The following is a 24045-nucleotide window of genomic DNA, read 5'->3' on the forward strand; positions in this document are numbered from 1 at the left end:
GACTTTGCGTTCAGTAGCTCCTCCATTTCCACTCGCTGTTGTGTTTATGTGTAATTACGGTGTGTGGCAGTGGACAAATAGCTTTTTTTTTTTTTTTTTTTAAACGTGAGGTGACTAAACTCAGAGATGTCAGTCCGGACAGCACAAAAATTACTGGAGGACCACGAAGTTAGGTAATTAGGTAGGTAATTCAGCTTGTAATTTTCTCAGAGGTCGTCTTAAAAAAACCTGTACATGGTCGTTCCAGATGGAAATAAAATTACAGAGGACCCTCTGAGAAACTAATACCATCCGGATACGGCTTTAGATGCATCTCCAGTGATGAGTCCCACTTTTGTCTTAGTGTAGACCAATGAATCAGTGTATAGAGGGACTGGTCAGAATCAAGGGCCCGGTGTCATGGTGAGGAGTGCAAATTCATACAATGCCAGATCACCTTTAATCTTCATTACAGGCACACTGACAACCCAACGTTCTGTTTATGTGGTCCCACAACCAATTACCCTACCTTTCTGAATGCACTCTCTGGTGCGCCATTCCAACAGGACAATGCTCTTCCACACACTGCTGCCATCTCAAGAATTTGCCTTGAAGACATAGATACTAAGCTATGGTCAGCCGAATCACTAGACCTCCCCCTGATTGACAATCAATGGGGAATTATTGGATGCATTATGAAAACTCCACCCCCACCACAAAGTCTGTAAACTATTTTCCTGCAACTATTTCTTTGACTATGAATGTAGAATGTGTAGTGCTTCCTCGAGTCCTGAAGTTCCCCCTACAATGCATATTTCTCTACTTTTCCTGCTCCCATCCTCTTCAGCTCATGAAGGGCATGTTTAATTAGATTATCAGTTACATCAAGAGTGCCAGAAATGAGAAAACACTGAAATATGCAGGGCAGGACTCTAGGACCTCTTGGCTAAAGCACATAAACCATTAGAACACATTTAAAAATGCACCGATATTGATATCTTGGGCAAATGCCAATATCTGATATTTTCCAAGTACACATTTTTTGGCTGCAGATACAGAACTATGTGTGGAAGTGTTTGATAAAAAGACAGGCAGCGTTATTACAGCAGACCTGAAAGGCGTGTTAGAGGGCTCAAATAAGGCCTTGTGTCGGAGGAGAGCTGGCCCGGACGCGATGGTCTCATCCATAGGTTGTGTAGAGATGTACTTCGATGGAGGACCTCCAAAAATCTCCAGTCTCTTCAGCAACACCTGCTCCCAGCGCTGCAGGGTCTTCAGTACCGAGTGGCACAGTGGTGAACACACAGGCAGATCTAAAAGACATACGTTAACAAAGCACAATGTCAAAAAAATATATATACAAATTAAAACCATGACTTAAAAACTACTTTACATTTTTTTGTTTGTATGCTTTTTTGTTTTCTCTTCCTCTCCTCAATTTTTTTGCCTCTTACTTTGCTTATATTATTATATCTATAATATTTCTCCAGCCCTATAAAGCAGGATTTCTGCAGTTTTGTGCTTCTTTTCTATTTAAGCAGACCTTATTTAACTAAATAATTAATTGTCAGGTTTAGTAGGTGTATTAGAGTATGTTTAAGTTAATGTTTAAATTAAAAAAGAAACTTCACTCAATGGAAAGGTTATTTATCATTTTAAAATGTGGTTCACACTAACCATTCTCTATTATAAACAAGATTTTCTTTGGGAACAAAACAAAAAATCTTGATAGGATTTGGGTAAAGAAAACAAATGCTTGCTAACCATCTGCCGACTAGTGTACTTTGCCAAAGAATCTGACTAAACTGTCTACATTGGGAGAAAAACAATGTTAAAATTCCTGGAGATCTTAGAGCTCACTGTTTATCAGGTTTTCCGGGACACAACCCATCAAATGATGACTCATCATCATGATTGTCAGAATGATCTAGAGCTGGGCGATATGGCCCCCCAAAAAATCTTCGATTTTTAAAGAAACAAAAATCCGATTTTCGATTTAAATCGATTTTTTTATTTATTTAGTTTTCACTTAAATGTCCCCTTTGTGGAACCAGAAACAAGCAAAAAAAAACTAGAGAGGGATGGGGCTAAGCCTGTAGTCTGAAGTACAGGAGCCCACAGGGGAGCATCGGTGGTGAAAATTAAAACTCAGAGAAAATCGATTTTCAAAAAAAACAGATCGTCCTTAACTGTAAATTCGAATTAATCGATAAAATCAATTAATCGCCCAGCTCTAGAATGATCCTAGGTCTTACCCATGAGGTCATGGCCAGCCATTGGATAGAACGACTTCAAGTTCACCAATACCAACTGCACCATGGCCAAACGCATCAGACACCAACTGCAGATAAAAAAAAAAAAGAAACGAAGAAAGAAACTCAAACTTTCATACGAAATTCATCCCATCTCAGTTTGATAACTTAATTAAATTACGAGTAGCCCCTGCAGACCTGTACGAGTTGCTGTTGGAATGTTCTTGCAGGGGAGAATTGGTGTCAAAAGCATCCGCAAACTTGTCTTCATCCTCCTCTTCTTCGTCCTCACTTCCCTGGCTTTCCTCTGAATCATACTCAACACGGCTGGTGGATGGTGGCAGGAAGGGCTTGGAGAGATGACACAAATAAAGAATAGAGTTTTGTAAGAGATGGTGCTCACTTAGTCGAGCTAAAAATAGGGACGAGATGGGTTAAAACATTAAGCTTCCTGTACCTTTGCAATGAAGTAGTCCCAGATGCTGAGCTCTGGGGGCACAAAGCGTTCTTTAAAGATGGACGCTTCCTGCTCTACTATGGGGCTGGGGCCGGGGCTGGCAGGGCCGTCTGGCACCTCCCTGGAGCTGCTTCTGGAAGAACGAAGCCTAAAGCGCCTCTGCTTCCGCTCTTGGTCCTCTGCCACGGCTGGCACGAACACACACATGCATGGAAAACAAACTGTCACTGGCAATAGTAGTGCGCTTGGTGGACGAGCTTTGAGACTCTGAAAATGTGCATTAAGAGGAGTCAGAGACAAACAAACAGGAGGCCGGCGGTGGGAAACCAAAACCTCTGTTGCCATATATTTTTGCACTGGAATTAGTTGGCCAGTGTTTCTAAATCCTGGTCCTGGGGGCACCCTGCTCTGCACACTAATTGCTATAACCTTCTATAGAACACCTAATTCAGCCCATTAATATATATATATATATATATATATAGTCAAACTTTTTTTTAATCTGTCACATACAGTATTTATTCACAATGTTTTCTGCAGAGTTAGTAAATGTAGTAAAGCTGTGGCCTGTCTGCTTCTCTATAGTGACTAATAGCAAGCCACGTTAGCATGTTGTAGCATGACGTCATTAGCCAACACTAGTCTGAATCACTTTACCCCTCTCAAATACACACTGCCTTGATAATCCAGCAGCATGTGCACCACTAAGAATGCCAGATAATGCCAATCTCTCCTACTATCATTTGAGTTTAATTACCTAGCTAGTTAGCCACCATACAGGAAATATTACACAGCTCAGCATCAGTCTTGTAGTCCTTTTGGGTTCCAAGCTGTCGCCATCTATCAAACGCATTGCCAATATTTTTTTGCAGTTTTCTCCATTTTCTCTTTCTAGAAGGATGCTGAGGCTGCAGCGTACTATTTGTACTTGGTATACTTGGTAACCCATCTCAGGACAAAGCAAAGATTACTATTGGCTAAAGCAGTGCTGTCAAAAGATTTTCTTCATATCTGATGAAGCATCCTGATCATATATAATATAATACATATCGGTTCGTTAATTAACAAGTCCATACAGATTTGCAGGAAACCACTAAAACTTGCAGGGCAGGGTGCCTCCAGGACCAGGATTTAGAAGCGCTACATTAAGCTATCATAGCTAATGTGGCTAATGGACGTCTTAAATAGACTTGGTTCAAGAGATGGTTTTCTCCTAGCACCAAGAAAGCCTAGCATCAATATTCATCATATCTACACAGACGTTCTCCTTTCCACACCAACCTGGAGGCGGGCTGGACTTCTCCACTGCGGGAATTCGAGCCCCCCCACCAAACACAGCCACCCACAGCTTGCTGTTGAGGGGGTGGGCCACAATGCGGAAGAGCTCGTTGCTGGAGTGGGTGGCCAGGCCATGCACGAACAGGCTGAGGTAGACGGCAGTGAGGATCTCACAAAGCAGCACCCCCAGACTGGGCTGGTTCTCCTCCCCTGCTGCGCTCAGGAGGCGGACCAAAGCACTGATACCTGCAGGGGACAGCATGAATCATCCATTTACACACTATTTACAAAAAAATGAAAAACATTTTAAAAGAATGTTAGATTCCAGACAATGGCAGTGGGTGGGCTGCTTAGGTGGAGCCCTAATTTCTGATGAAAGAACATTAAAAGAGAACTCCAGCATGCCCTGAGCTTCACCACTGTATTCTCTGCTGCTTTGAACATTAATTGGACGTTTGTACAACAATGCAGACAATATAAAAAAGGCTATATTTTACCAGGCCACTGTGCTGGAGACGTGTTGGGAAGGACAGCCTCGTCCATGCTGAGGGTTCGCACTGGGTGCTGATGGGAAAGAAGAATGCTCTGGTACACAGTTCCTGTGAACTGGTTGATATGACTAAAAGAGAAAAAAAGAAAAAACATTCCTGGATTAAAGTTCACAAATTGTCTATAGTCATATTTTAAAAACAATACATTTGCAGTAGAAGAAAACTTTATTATTTTTATATATTATTAAAATTATTTAAAATTATCTGGCCAATTGTCCCAATTGTAGAAAGCTGTATATCACTGGTGATGCCACAACAAGGAGGGTGAAGACTAGCACATGCCTCCTCCGATACATGTGAAGTTAGCCACCACCTTTTTTTGAACTGCTGCTGATTTAGCATTGTCCAGTAGTATCACAGCACACTCAGAGGGAAGCACAGTGACTCGGTTCTGATACATCAGCTCACAGATGCCTCGTGCTGATCGACATCACCCTTTGGAGTGATGAGTGGAAGACAGAGCAAGGACAATTGTGCTCTCTCAGGGCTCTGATGGCAGCTGATGGCAAGCTGCATAACCGGGATTCAGTAGAAAGAAACTTTATTAGAGACTAGACATTAATGTAAAGTACTTCTGGAGCATTTATGTCGGTCTATTTATTGTAAAATAAAATTGTTAGAAAATGTAAAAGTGGAAACCGAAACTGGAGATAAGGTATCTCATTGTATGACAGTGACAATATACACAGAAATGCCAAAAGTCATGGGACATGTATATAAATTCACCATGAGATTTTAACTCTGGAGACAGCACGGGAATACCCAGCCCTGTATCAATTGTGAGGTATTATTGCTGAATCCTGGCCTGGCAAACTGAATTATCAAAGTTTGAGAGAGATGGGGATATTTAATGTTTTAAGTTGCGTGGGCATTTAACATTCCCATACACATATCTTGTCATTTCAGGGTTTTATTTCAGGGTTTTTCAACTACAAGGAGATGTGGCAAAAGCCATATGACATTATACTATACTAGCTCCTGTCCCATGAGACATTTTAGGATATTTTGAATAGACATATTTTAAATGGAAGTTATAGATAGAATTATAGATAATTAGATTAAATTAGCAAGGAACACAATAGGCACAGTTATAATAGTTCCAAAAGCAGATTTAACACTAAATCTGAATGTACACGTGTAGATATTCATATAAAGGTTGCTTCCACATATAAAAAAAAATATCCTCCTTAGAAAAATGTCACCAGCCAGCCAAAGGCCTACTCTGTGTGACTAACAATCTAAGGTCAACTGCTCTCTTCAAGCCTCACAGCAAAACTGACTTAAGAGTCTGAAACATTTCTACTCTACTTCACTGACAGGTTTGTGAACTGCACTTTAACAAGAGTGATAGTGTGTGTTTCGCAATCTCAAGCAAGAAGATTGCGACTAAAAAGTGGGTCAAGAAAAACTGAAAAACAGGCTGGACTAAAAGCGCTGATAATGTTTTCCAAGTTCTTTGCAGTGAGCTGTGTGCTCTGTTCCAAGTGGCCATTTAGTGGCTGAGAGCAGGGTGTTGTGCTCTAACAATGAGAGTGGGCCACAGAATCCAACCCACCTGTAATTGTGGCCGTCGCAGAGGCACTGATAGATGCAGGCGGACAGGGAGGCTGCCAGCGTGTGCATCACGTAGATCTGAGAGCAGAGCAGGTCAACATAGATTAGCAGTTGGAGGAGTCTTGAAGCGAGCTTTTAACACAATATCACAGCAGCAGCGGCGGCGGCAGCAACAGCAAAAACACTTTTCTTCAGAAACAGAATAACATTTTACGCCCAATTTGGGATATCATGAGGATTTAAGTCTAATATAAACATACTTTAGATGTGCTCTCATTTTTTTTTCCTCAAACAGAACTCAGAACTGTTTATTTCAATCTGACAGAAGCAACGTTGCAAGATTTTCAAAGTAAAGCAACAATCGTCTTCAGGCCTGGTAAGCATACAGCTCTGAAAAACATTAAGAGACCACTTTAGTTTCTAAATCAGTCTCTCTGATTTTGCTATTTATAGATATATGTTTGAGTAAAATAAACATTGTTGTTTTATTCTATAAATTACAAACAACATTTCTCCCAAATTCCAAATAAAAATATTGTCATTTAGAGCATTTATTTGCAGAAAATGAGAAATCGCTGAAATATCAAAAAAAGATGCGAAGCTTTCAGACCTCAAATAATGCAAAGAAAACAAGTTCATATTCATAAAACAAGTTTTAAGAGTTCAGAAATCAATATTTGGTGGAATAACCCTAGTTTTTAATCACAGTTTTCATGCATCTTGGCATGTTCTCCTCCACCAGTCTTACACACTGCTTTTTGTTGGATAACTTTATGCCACTCCTGGTGCACAAATTCAAGCCGTTCAGTTTGGTTTGATGGCTGTGATCATCCATCTTCCTCTTGATTATATTCCAGAGGTTTCCAATTTGATAAAATTAAAGAAACTAATCTTTATTAAGTGGTCTCTTATTTTTTTTTTCAAAGCTCTGTATTAATACTAATGTAATAGTGCCTGCCATCTTCCAGAAGTCCAGCTTACCTCATTATTAATGACATCTGGGTTGGGAGGCGAGTCTAGGGAATTGATGGTGTGCAGTACGTCATGCGTCAGGTTGGTCAGGTGAACTATGGGATTGGCCACCACTGTTTTAGAGCTGGCGGTGCAGGCCAGCAGCAGAGGAACTGAAGCTTGCTGCTGTATGGGAATCTGGGAACTCTCATCCTGAGAAAAGATACAATAATAAGATAAAAAAAAAGAGAGAGAATACAATTTGTTTAAAAAAAGAACAAAAAAACAACACTGGTAACACATAGATAATTCATGTTCACATGAATGACAACATCCATAAATTCCACTACAGCTTTCAGCGTACAGTTTTCACAAGCCCTGCTGTCAGCGCCAGGAGACAGAAACAGAAAGTCAATTAGGATTAGTCAAAGGAGGCCGCTGATTTCTGTGACGGCCCGGCCCGATGCTGCGTGTATTCAGACGGCGCTGGCGTCTGGCTGTTTGTTTGAAGCTCTGCGGGAAGGAGGAGAGGCTCCTCAAAGCCTTGTGCTTCAGCTCCATCTGTCAGCCAGAACTGGAACTGATCTGTGCAGTGTTTTATTAATAACAGTCAACACTCTTCTTTTAGAAATACTGTTCTATTTGTATAATATCCTCATTCTAATTATTTTATATTTTATTTGGTTATGTTTTAAATAACTTACTTTTGAATCAAATCTGTTTCTGTTCTATTTTGCTGTTTTATTTCACGTTGTAATGTCTGAGCAATATTTTATGCATGAAAGATGCTTTATAAATAGTTAATCATTACGTTTAATGCGTCAAACACATTAACAAAAATTCTTTAATATCCTGCTTAGCTCAAGGTCATGTTTCAAAGAACATTTTATATACTAAATAAATTAACTGGATTCATTTAAACTACCAAATCCATAAAAGAAAGATACTAGAAAAGAAGCAGAACTGAAGAATTGAGATCACATCTGTGTGTTTATCTGGATGATGTGGCTGCAGGTCTCCATCTTATCTGTTCCACAAAGTTTATATGTTTGTGCAAACAACACTGCACCACCCTCCTAAGATAAACTCCCAAGCAGTTTCTTATTGATTTGTTAATTGTTTTCTTGGTATTCCAGATCTTCTTTTGACCTTTACAGTTTCTCTATACAGCCAATTATTAACCAATGTTCACACTGTTCATGTTTCACTGCTTTTTGGACATAGGTGACCTTTGTTAGTACAGGGTTTGACGACTTGTAAAGTGTATCAAGCTTAGAAATGCCAAAAATGTATTTAGTATCTATTATATAAATATTATCTACACACATATACACAAATATATACACATAAACTACATGAAATAGATAAAACAATAGAAATAATTACATTCCAATTACACTTTGATTTACTGAATCAAATAAAAATATACCGTACAGTAGGGGTGGGTGATATGGCCCTGAAATAATATCACAATATTTCATGGTATTTTTGCGATAACGATACCCTTGGCGATACGACAAAACACTGAATTAAAAAAAGAATTCAAGAATACACTACTGTAACAAAATAAAAAGAACCCCTACACACCCCTAACAGAGATATTAAAAAAGACAAGAATTTTATCAGATTTGTAACAGAAGTCAATGATCCAAAATATCATGATACTAATAATAATGCACTCCAATAATCTCCATAAACCCAGAATTAAAGTAAAATAAATGATACTGGACAGATATAATGGGAAATGGGGTGGGTGATATGGCACGATATTTTAGGGTATAATATCGTTCACGATATTTAAACATTTTGACTATATTATCGTGTACGATACGATATGGCACACCCCTACCGTACAGGAACACATAGTAGCGCTGGGTGGTATACCAGTTCATTCGGTATACCGGAGGGGAATTTAGAACCGGTATGCATTTTTCACATACCGTCATACCACTAGAGGCGCTGCGGAATGCTGTTTAAAACTGAGCCTCCAAAAAAAGCACAGTAGCAGACCTCGCTGTCTAACGCTAGCCAATTAGCATAACAAGCTAACACACTGGTGTTCAGCTCAGCTCGGTGAAGCCTCACACTGTCCAGTCTGGAAAAACATGAGAACAGGGACTCCTGGAGCTTCTGCTGCTGCACCTTGCAATATGACTAACTATAGCCCTTTTAAAGCTCACCTTCCGCGAAAATCCGATTTTTCTTGTTTTTTGTGGAATACAGTAGGTCTCTCCGAGTTGAATGTGTACACCTGCACATTAAACTGTTTTGCAGCCCCCATTGTCTGCAGGAGCTAAGCAAAGAAATCCCCCCTCCCCCCCTCCGAAAAACGGGTGAATTTTGAATTATCTTTCTGCCTACGTAGGCAGAAACTCACAGACCAGCCCACCTTGGCTCGAGAAACTCCCAGAGGCGGAGCTGAAGCGACGCAACATCACCGCTCATCAGTTAGGAGGTGGGAGGCAGTGAGCGGCAGAGCGGCGGAGGGGCGTCGCAGTGCTCCTAGCCAATCAGAGGAGAGATATTTGCATGCTGTTTGCATGTATGAATATTCATGAGCAAAGCTGGAATCCGGTCATTTTGGACACACCCCTAAAACAGTCCATTAAAAAAAGAGCTATACAGAGACACCTGAGCACTTTTTTTTTTACAAAAACGGCTCACGTCATTCATTCATACTAGAGACCACAACTAGACATTTTAAAATGAAAGAAAAAATGACGGAAGGTGACCTTTAAATATATTAATACTGTAGCTAGAAGGATAATATTAATGCAGACTGAACTAAATGTTAACTGAATTTGTTAACTGGAGAACCAAGGGAATTGTGATAAACTGATAAACAGCTGCTTAAATACTTTAATGCCTTTAATGGCTTCAATAATAACATATTTTAAACTATTATTTAACTTGTGTCGTAGTTTTTGAGAAATATCTCTTTGAATTTTTTCATTTTGAGTATTTTAGGTCTATTTATAGTATTTATGGAACTATTTAAAAAATATTTTGTCTTTAAAAGGAAGCTCTGTTAAAGTTGTTGGCGTATCTCTTTTTAAGGTCTATAGTTCAGCTGTTTGTCTGCTAATGAAGTCTGATTTCTTCATATATTGTGTAATTTTGCAGGACAAGGTAAAACCAACAGTAATTAATTAATTAATTTAAAGCCTTAATGTTTGATATTATAGTCACAAACCTATATTAAAAAATATATATATATATATATAAATAAATAAATAAATAAATAAATAATAAAAAGTACTGTGATATACTGTGAAACCGTCAGAATCTTGCAAAACACTGTGATATGTACTTTTGGCAGCACTAATGCATTGGCATAGTATACTGTTTAACACTGTGGCTGTCAGTCTCAGCCCTGGTGAATCCACGCTACAATTTATTTATTTTTTTTCAGTTCTTTTTGTAGGCTGGGTCAGGTGTTAAGACAGGTGTTAATACAGTACAGAGTACTACTAACTTTGTGTATTGCTGATAGAACGTACCTGCTGGGACTCCTGCAGCAGCAGAATGAGCTCCATCCTGACGGAGGCCAGCCCTCCCCCGTGAGAGCCGTGCAGGCTGCAGTAGCTGAGAAAGATGCGCAGTAGAGGCTGGTTCCTCTGCAGCCAGAGTCTGCGTCTGCGCTGCACTACCCTGGCCTCCTCAGCTGCCCCTTGGGTCTCTTGCTCATCTCCAACTCTGACCTGGCTGAGGTCGGCCGAGATGCCCTCGGCCAACTGCTGGAGGTAGGGGTTGTAGCCACAACAACTCTGGAGGGCCACCACCTCCCGCTCCAGCCAGTGGCACAGCTGATGGCGCAGCTTGCCCCCGTCCAGCTCGTAACCTGTGGAGAGAGTTCGCAGCTCAGCTGTGAGGACCTTCAGGCAGGAGCTGAACTTTAGCCGGGCGACCAAGATGTCTTCAGAGAGAAGGAGAGAGCTGTCCGTCACATCCGTGGAAACAGAGGCGGAGTCAGCGCTCTCATGAATGACAGTGGTGTCTTCCGGTTTGATGTTCTTCATCGCCAGTCCAGCTTCTTCATCTTCTGAGTCTTCTTTGTCGCTGTCCCACTTCAGCTCCAGCGGTTCGTCCTGTAAAGTCACGGACGGCTGGCTCCAGTCAAAGCTCAGCAGAGAGTCGGACTGGCTGTGGTCCTCTCTGGGGGAGGACAGGGTGTCCGAAATGGACTCAAAGCCATTAATCGTAGGTTGGGACCAGTCCAAAGCAGAAGCCTGGTCTTTCCCCTTCTCTCCAGCTGGGTTGCCAGAGCCAGTAGAAGAAAGTGAGGGCTTTTCTTGGTTGAGCAGCAGCTTAGATTTCTTAACAACCTTGGGCATTTTGGAGAGGACTTCTAAAGCGAGCATGGGGCAGCCCGCTTGTAAGTGAGCATTAGCGGCAGTGAAGAACAGTCTTCTCTCTATGAGGCTTATAGAGTCAGCCATGCGGCCCTCTGCCGTCAGTCCCACCTTAGCTTTTTCTGAGGAGCCAAAATGGCGGCGAAGCAGCAGCGGGTGAGTCCTGAGGTAGGTGTAGAAATTGAAAACCTCTGGATTGCAAGGGGACATGGCCGATTTTTCTGTAAGAGATAATTATTTAATCATAATCAAGAGAAAGGGAATATTTAAACTTATATTTAACTTAACATAAAATAGTTTAAAATAAAAATATATCAAATTTCACAAAGACACATACAGAAATGAATACAATAACTAAGGATTTGTTATCTATAACACAGGAACAATAAATAATATATTTTTAAACTATGGGCCTAGACGGAATCTGATGCAAAAAAAAAACAGTGTTCATTTAGACACAGACAAGCTAATAGATTAAACTATAACAGTAGGTGATAAATGTTGCCTCAGGATCCTTCATCCGCTATGTTGGGGGCACAAGTTAAACAGAATAGTGATTGTTAAGGCTAAGCTTAAGTAAAAGAGTGGTGCAGCAGTTTACTGAGAACTGGCTTTTCTTGCCCTTTGGCTCCACCTACAGTTGGGAAGTACAAATCCATAAAACCCCAAAGGACACACTTTTCACATGCATTTCTAGACAAGCTGAGAAATACAGCACCTTCTCTGAAAGTGACAGAAGCTATGTCCTATGCTACATAATACTGCTACATAGAAGCATGCCAATACAGTAGAGTGCTTTTAAAGTAGGTGGGACTTGTGTGTATCTGAAATGTATGCAAGAAAAAATAAATATAATATATTAAAAATCACAATGCAGGCAGCACAGAATTAATCCTTACCTTGGTTTGAAGCATTGACATTTGGCTTGGGTTGTTCAAGCAATGTATCCAAGGCTCTACTGTAATCATCCAGGACCCAGTGTGCCATGCTACGTAGAAACGGATCCTGGTGCATTGGGATTTGGTGGTCTTGACCCAGCACGTGCCTCTGGAGGATCTTTTTATAGGTGGAGGATGTCTCAAACTCTGACTCATATAATCTGCTAATAACCAAAGCCAACTGCAGGTCCTGCATTTTCTCCAAACAAACCTTTAAAAGAAAGTGCACAGTAGTTTTGTACACATAAGAAGGACACAAAGTGAAGCAGCTAGCCTGGATAAAACCTCATACACAGACAAGTCTCAGCACATTTCTCGGTAGTAGGGACGAACAGTGCAGACAAAGCACATTTTAAAAAGAAAAAAGGAACAAAACCCATTTCAAGAGATTTTTTTCAGTAAAAGCTACGCTAATATTCAGTCATTCACTTCTTTTGAAAATAGATGAAACTACTGTTGACAACCATTAAAAAGCAGGACACATGAAAGGTGTTGAGAAACAGGGCAAAAATAACAATAATTGTTCCAAAAAAACTTTGTTTACACCTTGAGAACTGAGTAAATAATGAAATATCTAGTTTCTTGTTAAAATTCTGAGGAGGATAGGTGCATCACTTCAAATGGGTACTGTGTGTATATATATATATATATATATATATATATATATATATATATATATATATATACACATACATACTGTCGATAGAACAATGACAGTCCTAAGGACTTTTTACCTCTACAGCATCCTTGAGGGAGCCTGCCAGCAGAAAGAAGGCTGCCGAGTGCTGAAACCGCTGCTTTCCAAGGAGAGAGAAGGCATTCTTCAAGGCAGCCTTCCTCCATCGGTCCTCATTAAAGTTGTTACTGAAGAAGGCTGTCATCTTCACATTCTTATGGGACCTTCGCATAACAGAGGATCTCAGTGAGTTTAAATAGTGTCGACAGTAGGCGAGGCTTTATCCTATATCTCACGATAAGCAAAAGATGAATGAGCTCAGCTAAAGCGTACCTGTATAATCCCCAAACCACAGCTTTCTTCTTCATAGCTAAATAGAACAGGGCTGCATCCAGTGGATCATTGTTTCTCTGAAAAGACGCTTTCGCTACCTGGGAAGAGTTAGGGCAGTCACGAATAAATTAACAGCAGACAAAAAAAAAATAAAATAAATAAACAATAAGGAAAGTAATGACTACCCATTAAAAATGAGTCACTTTACAAATAAGAAAATATTTAATTAATGTAGCAGTTTAGGCAAAAATAGATGTGTTCATTACAGGAAAAAGGTTTCATTACAAACTTAGAAGGAATCAACAGACATGAAGACTGTGGTGGGTAATCATGTCAGACTGTTACTCAGATTGGCAGTGGGTCAGGGCGCTGAGTGGTCCCGCGGCCTAAAGCCCTGCCACAATGATCGGAAGATCACATGTTTGAATCCCGGTTATGTAGCTTGCCATCAGCTGCTGGAAGCCTTGAGATATAAGGCTTCTGTTAGCTGATGTATCGGAACCGAGTCGCTGCGCTTTCCTCCGAACTCGGCAATGCTACACCAGCAGCAGTTTTAAAAAAACGCGGTGACTGACTTCACATGTATCAGTGGAAGCATGTGCTAGTCTTCACCCTCCTTTTGTTGTGGCATCATTAGTAATAGGAGATATACAATAAGTAGCAGCTGAATAGGTGGTACAATTGAATGAGAGAAAAATGGGAGACAATTTAAAGGGAGAAATAAAACTATAGAATGGCAGTGGGTTATCTTCACTTTCCTTTCACTTCTTTGTCTTAGTGAAGACGACCAACAAATCTGTGCATAAAGGTGCCAATATAAATGGGTCCAGAAGGTCTGGTGCCATGTTGTGGGGATAACCTTTAATCTTTATTACAGGTACTTTGACAGACCAGTGTCATGTACAAGACACCATTAGGAACCTCTACAACTGCAGTCTGTAGAAGTCTGGCATGTTGTGCTTACATGTGTTAGACTTGTGTAGCTTAATAACTTTGACCAAGCATTATCCACATCAATCTAACTGTTTAATCATTTATAGTTCCTGGTAATCTTAATCTTCTATCTAAATAGCATTGCTGGGTACAACTATTTCATTGATGAGGAGTGTACATACTGGACAAAGCAAAAAAAATATTTTGCCAACTTCTGACTGCTCCCTAGACTGCACATTTTAGTGGTTATAACCAGAACTGAGAAAAACTGGCCAACACTAACCTTTTCAATGCATCTGCGAAGCTTATTGGTGCTCCTCAGCCACCAGCCCACACCCATAGCTCTAAGCTCAGGCCAGGTGGGATCTCCTTTCTGCATGGCAGGAAGCATGTTGAGCAGCTCCTCCTCAGCCTCGGAGTGAAACGCCCAGGCGTAGTGACAAGTGGACAATCCTGCACAACAGAAATGTAAATTACTGACTGCTGTGTACAGACTCGAGTTATCAGATTAGCTCAAAGCACCAAGTGAAACATCATCATCTGAAGTGACAGCACAGATGACCCTCAGGGAGGTGATCAAATCAGGACAACCAAAAAAGACTCAAGTTCTTATGGGATTATTATCTTGTCATTTAAAGAAAATACGTTTTTAAGAAAATATTTGTTTACTGTTTGCTTTGCAAGCGTACCTTGACACAGAAGCTGTCCACGATGTGCTGGAGGCAATGAGGTCAGCAGGAAGGTATGCAAACGAACAGCCAGCAAGAACTTCAAACCGCATTCATCCAGTGTCTCTCCACCTGATTTTTAACATAACATTCAGTTAAATCGCCTAAAACAAATTTGTAGCTTGTCAAAGAGAAATAAGCTGCTCCAATTAGCATAGTCCAGGCACAGGTATGGCTGGATGATATGACAATAGAAAGCCACCACTTGTATGTTAACATACAGCATCAATCCAAACTTTGGACACACCTTCTCATTCAATGTTAATCCTTTTTTTTTCTTATTCATTGAAGATTAATATTAAAAAGACATGAAAACAATTAAGACCTAACTGAAACCCAACTGAGATGGTGATTTGGGATGAGCTGGAGCTTCACAGCGTAAAGGTAAAGTAGGAATTATTGTTCAGCACCTCCAGAAACTCCTTCAAGATGCTGAGAAAACTATTCCAGGTGACTCTCCCTCATGAAGAAACTGAGATTAAAATACCAAGAGTGTGCAGATCTGTCCTCAAAGCTAAATGTGTTCCCTAAAGTATAAAACATATTCTGGTTTGTTTAACACTTTTTGTTTACTAAATAATAGGCCTGGACAATAATTCGATATCGGTATTTATCGCGATAAGAAATGTTTCAATAACGGTGATATCATTTTTGTGGTATATCGATATGTATTATTTACAGAATCTGTCACGGACAGGCGTTTTACTGGCGTCAGCTCGCCGCACAGCTGAACACAATCAGCCTCCGTAGCTGGACTATCTCTGTGCGTGATGATGTAATCACATAGGCACGTAGCCAGATAGGCTAGGCTAGGCTAGATTTGGCTAGGCTAGGCTAGGCTCGGGTCCGCTACGCATCTAAAATGCCTCGCGCTGGAGCCAAACGGAGCCGGGACGAGCGGATCCAAGGCTAAGGTAGGCTCGGTTCGCATCTGAAATGCTCCGCGCTGGAGTGGAACGGAGCGGAACCAAGCCGAGCCTAGCCTAGCCTCGGGTCCGCTCGGTCCGCCCACGGGTCCGCTCGGTCAGCGGTCAATCGCGGGTCCTCTCGGTCAGCCGCGGGTCCTCTTGTCTCCCAGCACGGGACATTTTTGATGCAAAATGAATGCCCCTGCCGCTTCCACAAGTGATCAATTGAAGGAGGGAGGTCTAATTCAGTGGTGAGGGTTCAACTCTCGAAGGTCTGCTAAACTTCAGTTTGCTGCAAATTGTGCCGGAGAGTGGAGCAGGTTAGCAGCGGTAACGTTAAAACATCTAATCTGTTCCACCACCTCAATCAGTTCCACTACATACAATATTTTCCTTATACTGGCTGAATCACTTTTATAGCGTATGTTGTAAGTTATTTAAGTTATTTAAAGTTTATGAATCCTTTAGGTTTGTTTATTTGACGGGGATATCATGTTCCTTTTATGTTTATAAAGAGTTGTATTTTGGCTGAAGCACTTTTGTAGCTTATATTGTAACTAAGTTATTTATAGTTGATAAAGCCTATAGGTTTGTTTATTTGACGGGAAAATCTTGTTGCTTTTATGTATATAAAGGCTTCTTTTATTCTTTATCCTAGTTGAAACACTTTTTTGTTTTGATCTGTTAAATTTGTTTACAAAAGAATAAGAAGTTCTGCTTCTGTCCTAATTTAAAGTTATTTTTATTGGTAATAGTTATATAGGCTTATGTTTGACAGGGATGTCATGTTTTTATTTTGCTATATGCAAATAAAATTGAGCATTGATTTATCTTGACTATTTTTTATTTCTTAAGTATTATAATGTTTTCGTGAAAGGAGGTTTCAAAGACTTAAATTAAATTTTCAGACAGTAGTAGGTACATATTTCCATTGCAGGGATTCTTCGCAGTTTTCTGTGGCCTTCTAAGTATTTATATAGATATCGAAATTATATCGTATCGACCGAAATTAAGGAATATATCGTGATATGAATTTTGGCCATATCGTCCAGCACTACTAAATAATATTCCAAACGTTCCTGTACAGCTTTAATGTATTTATTATTAAATCTATAAAGTAAAAAATAATAAAAACACATTGAATAACGAGAGCTGTGTCCAAACTTTACACTGGTGCTATTCACAGTGTAGTGTTCTGCCCTTTCTGCTCAGCTTGAATGCAATGAACTTATGCCAGTGCCCTGTACACCAGATGCTGTAAAAATGTCTCTCTCTTAAAATGTACGTTTGTTATACTAAAAAATTACAGAAAATTCATACGAAAGCCACACATGCCAGATGAGATCTTTGGCTAGTCAAAAGTGTCTTTATGTAAGATGCAAATATTAAGTGAATTTAGATATTTGACCAAATTTTTGTACAAACATTTAAAATCCAAATAAAAAAGTCTGGATAAAAAAAAGCATGGCTTATTATTTCTAGCATATACAATCTGGCCTTTTGACTTGTGACTGTTTTTTAGGAAGCCTACACAATAGACTAGCCACAGCAGCTGGCCTCAGCAGGGTTGGAGCATGTTAGTCCAGACGCAAATGGATCTAGGATATGCAAGCTGGATTATTCGCTGATTGTTGATAACAGATCAGTGGCACTGTACTGCTATTTGATGTCAATAGTTTACTCTGGCCATCAATCATGAAGTTCAGAACCCTGGCATTCCATAACTGCCTGCTCAATGTGATAATACTGAGATATCCAAAGTGTGTTTGAAAAGCATGAATTCATTTTTAAAACATTTTCTACAACAATAAACATTGACATCAAATTATTGTCCAGCCCTGGGCTAAGTTGAATCATGTGCATCTGAGCAGAGAAATCCCCAAACTGTTCAGCAGTTAGACTGCTTCCTAGTAAACAAAGGTACTGACCTTGACTCTTCCCTTGACTCTCCCCGATATCTGTGCTGGTTGATGCGATGGTGTCAGCCAAGGCCATGAGAGACATCTGCTCCATGCGTGTCAGGCCTGGCAGGCTGGAGTGAAGCAGGTGGCTGGACAGAACTTGGGCGTGCTCTGGGCCGAAGAAAGTTGGACTATATTGAGAAAGATCGATGACTTTGGCGTTAGAATCCTCATCATCACCGTCTAAAGGATCCACATCATCCAGGCTTACGGCATTGGCCTGGAAAAGCTCGTCGTAGGTGTCTGTCCGACTGGAGCCATGGCCGCTGTCCCCACTCACGCTACTTGCTTTCTCTTTGGCTTTGGGCGTCGTGTCTTCATCAGCAGCCAGCAGAGCATAAAGAGGTAGTGGTGGGATGGAGTCGATCTCTGTGTAGTCTGGGTTCTCGGCCTTGTTAAACATTCTCGGATCTCTGGCAGTGCTGCCACTCGCGCTGATGGTGAGGGATCGTAAACGCCGCTCCTGATTGATGGCAGTGTCTTTCAGAGCCACGATCTCTCCAGCTATGCACTTGACCAGATGGGAGAGGATTGCCTTGGCCCGTCGCACCTTTCCGAGGTCCATCAGTTCAAAGAGTTGAACCGGGTGATATTGAGGAAGGGTGGGGAACAGGTGGTGGGCTGCCTCGAATAAGCCATAGTCCTCCATCTCAACTGGAAGGTCATACATTGTCCTTTTGCCGCTTAGCTTCTGTGCCAGACTGGTCATAGACCTGGTAAGAGATTTCTTTGGAGGCTGAAGATTTAAACCTTCTTGCTTCACTGCTGCAATAAGTGAACTCACACTTCCAACCACTGTATCGCACGTGGCGAGTGCCGATTTGGGTGGGGTGGGCGGTTGCCACTGCGAGTAAACGTGCATCTCACAGTCCATGCCCACTACCAAGATACCGTCTCTAACCCAGGAAAGAGAGACCGGGATGGGCAAGGAGCCCTCTACTGAAGACACCAGGTCCACAACCCGCAAGAGAACAAGCCGAGAAGAGCAGCGTTCCCTGCTGCTGTCTGACAGGCCCAATTCTGGAGGTTTTCCCAAGAGTGTTCCATACATGTACAGTTTAGATCCAAGACCTACTGTCAATATGTGAGAACCATCCTCTCTAGAAACCCAGTCCAGATGAACCAGAGTTTTACAACTGCTACCCAAACACTCCCCAGCATCCACCAAATCATCCTGAAGACTCGGCACAATCAAGTGTTTATCATCAGAGCCGTTTTTAGGTAGACTACTCAACCCATCTAGTTTAAGTGTCTGCTCCAGCATCCACTGGGACCCTCCAGTAGACTCACACTGGAACACACTCACATGAATAGGAGGCTCCATACCAAGTCCCTGAGGTTTCAAGTCCTTGTAGGCAACGGCCACTCGGCTAGTGTGGCAGCAGCTGACATCCACCGGCCAGCCAGGAATGCTCACCGCGCTGCTATTGGCCAGGCCTTCTTCCACCAGCAAAGGCCACTCTTCCCAGATGTAGATAGACGCAGTATCATCAGCAGTTTCACTATCGGAGGCTGTGCTGCAACTCAAGAACCTCACAGTCCCATCTGAGCAGGATGTGGCAAGAAGATACGGCGCCCGTCCAGCTGGCTGCAAGGATGATGAACTCAAGTGGCCTGAAAAAGATGCAAGAGGGATTTATACATGGTTCCTTCCAATTAGACAATTCCATTTTGCATAAATATTTGTGGCATACTACCAAGAGCAGAAGCTGTAGAGATAGTTAAAATTGGTCTGTGGTTAACCGATATGCAGCATGCTAAATAACGAAATATAACATAATATGACATGACTTAACATGACATATTTTACATGGTCCTGACTAGAGACGGAAAGATCAATTGGTCATGTATCGGAATCAACATTCAGGCAAAATTTGTGATCACAAGTTAGATTTCTCTGTGGCTGTATTCGGAATGGCATACTACTATACTGCGTACTGCATACTGCACTAGTATGTACTGCATACTACACGCTGCCCAGTATGTAGTATTCGGTACTGTAACACTTTTGATTGTAGTACCCTACACGGTCCCTGACACACCAATCAGTGCTCTGTAGTGCTCCGAATTCCTCAGAGTGAGTTGTAAACAGAAAGAACATGAAAAATGTCCTACCTTTTCATTATTAAAACTAATGAGATCTGCATACTGTCCAGAACAGCAATTGCTGCTTTTATTTTTGAGTTTAGCAGCTAACCCAATTCTAACAACCAATTAGCAGCAGCCCCCACAACCCAAGTATGTTCCAGTTATATTTAAATATGTTTTTCTATTTATTTTAGTAGATTACTATTTTCATCTATGTAAGTACCAACAAGAAGAAAACATTTAAACAAACTCTCATTCATATTTACACAATCTCAACACAAATCAAACAATTTTATTAATTTGTATTCAAATAATTCCCTTATTTAAAAGAAAAATATGTATTTAAACACAGGGAATTATTTATTAAATCAACAGAACGATTTATTAAACAAAGGTAATTATTTATTAAATAAAGAGAACGATTTATTAAAACTGAGGGATTTTTTTATTAAAGTAACAGAATAATTTATTAAAACTGAGGGAATCATTTATTAAAATAACAGAATAATTTATTAAAACTGAGGGAATAATTTACTGCATCAAGGAAAGTAATGGCTCACCGCTGTCGAGACCCTCCGCTGTCCCGGCCGCAGAAAGCGCTCGGTCGCGGCAGCGGAGGGTCCCGGCCGCGGAAAGCGCTCGGTCGCGGCAGCGGTGGGTCCCCGCCGCGGAGAACGCGCGGCCGCGGCAGCGGAGGGTCCCCACCCGCGGAGAACGCGCGGCAGCGGAGAGTCCCGGCGGCGGACAGCGCTCGGCCGCGGCAGCGGAGGGGGCTCGACAGCGGTGAGCCAATACTTTCCAAAATAATTCCCTTAATTTAAAAATATATTTATTTATAAAATATAAAAATCTCTCGCACTCGCCTCCATCTTGTTTTTTTCTGAAGCGAGCTGGAGAAGCCAGTCGCAATGCATGTTGGGATGCAGTACACCGCGAAGATAGCTCTCCATGCACACTGCGGAATCGGAGCGGAGTAGTATACCATCCGGGTACCTGTAGTGCACTACAGATCCTCAGTTTGGTCACATACTGTGTACTGCATACTGGCTTTAGGCAGATTTAGTACGCGAGTAGTATGTAGTATGCCATTCCGAATACAGCCTATAACATTATTACAATATTTCTCTTATTTAGCCAATTATTAAAGCCAATCAGCACACATTTGTGAGTTAAGAATTACAGCAGCTCTGTTTGAGGCTACACTGGCTGTCACGTGAAGCTGCAATTCCTTGTTGAGCCGCTAGATGAAACTACAGAGCTGGTACACAGCAGCAGATGCTCATTATCAGTCATTGTTGTGAATGCAGGCTAGACTCAGCTCAGTCATTCCTGCATTAGTTTTTTTTCTAAGTCAAACTCATATATTTGTAGAATGTGTTAGACTAATGCATCTCATGGAGGAGGCAAAGTAAAGACCTGTAACATCACTAACTGGATACCTCTCTCAAAAGTGCATCTCTTATACCATACAGTGAGTATAAGCATAGCAGCACAGCAGAGCTAAAATGCCTATATGCACAGCAGCAACATTTTAGCACTGTATAAGCAGCCATTTTCATTTGTGTTTCTACTTTGAGCTCCACACTGCAGTTCTGCAATGTTACAGAAATGGATGATTTGCAAACTGTATCACTGAACGGTCAATCTCTAGTCCTAGTCCTAAAGAATAAACTGGCACCTGCTGCAGGAGTTACACGCAGGACTTCAACTCCTTCTGGAAGGCTCAGCTCTTCACTGTAAACCCTCTCATTCGTCAGAGTCAGTCGACATGCGCTTTGTAGGTTGGTTCTGCTCAGCTTAGATCTCTGGGATGATGGGGAGCTGAAAGTCTCAAAGTTGAAGCTGTTGAGCGGTGAAGCCACAGTGTCCTTATCTACAGGGGTTGAAGTCTCTTCTGGAAAAAAAAAAAACAAGATAAATAATGTAAAATCGCAAAAATCTGAGCAAACAACTGAGCCAATAGTCAACAAAATGTGTTTACACTCTGTATGCTGCAACTGGTAAAAACCAGTTACCAAGCTAATGTTGTGTCTTGTACAAAATCAGCTACAAACCAATAGCAACAGGAACCGCTGCCAGTTGCAGATGCCACATATGCAAGAGTGATCTTCTGGTCTGGGTAAACTCGATCACCACCAGAAAGAAGCGTGCAGTAAAAACTGGTGGGCTGGAGGCTAATTGAAAGACATGAGCAAATTAAATTTCTCAAAGACAAAGTGAAAGCTGGCGAAGATCAGACGGAATTGCAGAGAGGCTCCCTACCAGTCTCGTCAGGCAGGGACTCTTGTGAGCAACCCTCTTTTTTCTCGTTTCCCAAGATCAGGTCCTCCTCGAACACATGCAGCAGCTGGATCTCCTTCCCCTGCTGTGATGACATTAAAAAGCAGTGTAAGACTCCACTGCTGTGGTAAATGGGTTCAAAGACACTAATTATTTACTGAAAGAAGACACTTGCTCCAATATTTACATATTTCTGTCTAAGACAATATATACGTACAAAGTCTGTAATGGCATCCAACTCAATGATGCAGCCTGGTCTCGCCGTAGATTGCTGACTTATGATGTTGAACACTTCCCCGACACATTTCTGAGAAGGGAACGATAAAAGTGCTACTTTAGTTTTTTTTTTAATCTAAAGATAGCTAACTAGATAACTAAAAGAAAAAAAAATAGACATATGGCCTGCTGTTACCGAAATTTCAGGATTTGAAAGTTCACTCAGCAGCTTCTTGGCTTCAATTACTGCCTGATACAATCGCAGGGAGTGGCCATCGCTTGCTACAAAGCAGGCACTTGGCGAGTTGCCATACACCCCTATTGGAACATAAATACAATAAATGATTAGTCAATTTCACAAAGACAGAAAAAGTGAGATTCACCATCTAATAGCCTAATAAATTAGAACCGAACAAAGCAGTGTCACTGATACAAAGCACCACCATTTTCAGCCATTCACATCAAAGCAGACAAATTGCTACTCTAATCCAATGAATGGAAAAGCATTTATTTTTTTCGATACAAGTAAACAGCTGTTTTGTGCCAAAGACATGTCCTTACCCAGACAGTTGCTAGGGATGAGGGTGGGCAGCCAGGCCACATTGGAGAAAGCTGATGCATGGAGCGAGTTGATCCTGGCCAGCTCGGAGACGCCCCCTGAAAACGAGAGTGGACCAACGGGGTCCACACGCCACAGAATCAGCTCACTGTAAATGGCGTTCGGATCTTGAGTCACAGCACCCAGAGATGAGCGGCTTTTCCGTCCTGAGGAGACAGGGCTAGGCAGGGACTGGGTTAGTATGTTCTCTGCCTGGGGAGTGCGCAGGGCATTGTGGTGAGATGTGGTGAGCAGCAGGGGCAACAGGGAGTGGCAGGCCAATTCGTTAAGGTGGAAGCGGTGGCCACAGTAGCGGGACTTGTGCGAGACGCTGAGCACGGTGGAGAAGGCCGAGCCCTCAGCAAAGCTGACCGCCCACTGGTTGAGGGAGCCGTCAGCATGCTTGGAGATCATCAGAACATTAGGCGTGAAGATGCTTAAGCGCAGACTGTTGGAGCTGGGCTTGCTTTGGCCTAAGCCAATCAGAACGGAAGATGACCGGGGTAGGCCTGGGGGGCGCTGTCGTCCATGCTGGATGGCCAGGTCCACGTTTTTGTTGCAGGCGTACATCACCACACTGCGGCTGAGTGAGTTGGCGTCACCAGTGGGGAAGGCAACGGGTATTCGGGAAACAAAAGACACCTGTGATGGAAACACAAAGAGGAAAAACTTGTACACCACTGACTCATTGTTTTGTGGCATGTTGCTGCCTGTCGAGGTTTACTCACACTAGGCCCGGTTGCCTTGTATTGTGCACAATAAGCCCAACCCTCTTCCCAGCATGCTTACATCATCAAGGTATAATATTTTATTGTGCATGTGATGTCCAAATTAGACAGGCAATGTAGTCTGGGTAACAATATACACTGTGTGCCTGCGCATAAAAAAATCATGCACAATCACAAGCAGCGGCCAATCCAGAGATAGAGTCACCAGAAAAGATCTAAATATAGTCTAATAATATCTACTAACAATTCTAAAAAAAAAAGACAGATTTAAATGGTGAATTATT

At 41.6% G+C, this 24045-nt stretch overlaps 1 protein-coding gene across 4 annotated transcripts in view; it reads right to left on the bottom strand.

The window, feature by feature from the left end:
- dmxl1 (Dmx-like 1) overlaps window positions 1–24045 on the bottom strand; it is a 58746-nt gene that overhangs the window by 20535 nt on the left and 14166 nt on the right. For all 4 annotated transcript variants that reach the window (XM_022671103.2, XM_022671104.2, XM_022671106.2 and 1 more), the window contains exons 13-33: window positions 22997–23675; window positions 22632–22753; window positions 22437–22526; window positions 22202–22304; window positions 21994–22113; window positions 21618–21833; window positions 17819–19465; window positions 14944–15054; window positions 14538–14707; window positions 13322–13419; window positions 13047–13212; window positions 12274–12523; window positions 10523–11595; window positions 7053–7235; window positions 6073–6149; window positions 4464–4585; window positions 3970–4212; window positions 2689–2876; window positions 2430–2581; window positions 2235–2320; window positions 1091–1292 (exon numbers count right to left, since the gene is read on the bottom strand). In XM_022671103.2, the coding sequence (XP_022526824.2) occupies window positions 1091–1292; window positions 2235–2320; window positions 2430–2581; window positions 2689–2876; window positions 3970–4212; window positions 4464–4585; window positions 6073–6149; window positions 7053–7235; window positions 10523–11595; window positions 12274–12523; window positions 13047–13212; window positions 13322–13419; window positions 14538–14707; window positions 14944–15054; window positions 17819–19465; window positions 21618–21833; window positions 21994–22113; window positions 22202–22304; window positions 22437–22526; window positions 22632–22753; window positions 22997–23675 (6098 nt within the window). The remainder of the gene's footprint in view (window positions 1–1090; window positions 1293–2234; window positions 2321–2429; window positions 2582–2688; window positions 2877–3969; window positions 4213–4463; window positions 4586–6072; window positions 6150–7052; window positions 7236–10522; window positions 11596–12273; window positions 12524–13046; window positions 13213–13321; window positions 13420–14537; window positions 14708–14943; window positions 15055–17818; window positions 19466–21617; window positions 21834–21993; window positions 22114–22201; window positions 22305–22436; window positions 22527–22631; window positions 22754–22996; window positions 23676–24045) is intronic.

The sequence above is a fragment of the Astyanax mexicanus genome, chromosome 12, assembly GCF_023375975.1.
Source record: "Astyanax mexicanus isolate ESR-SI-001 chromosome 12, AstMex3_surface, whole genome shotgun sequence".
NCBI lineage: Eukaryota > Metazoa > Chordata > Actinopteri > Characiformes > Acestrorhamphidae > Astyanax > Astyanax mexicanus.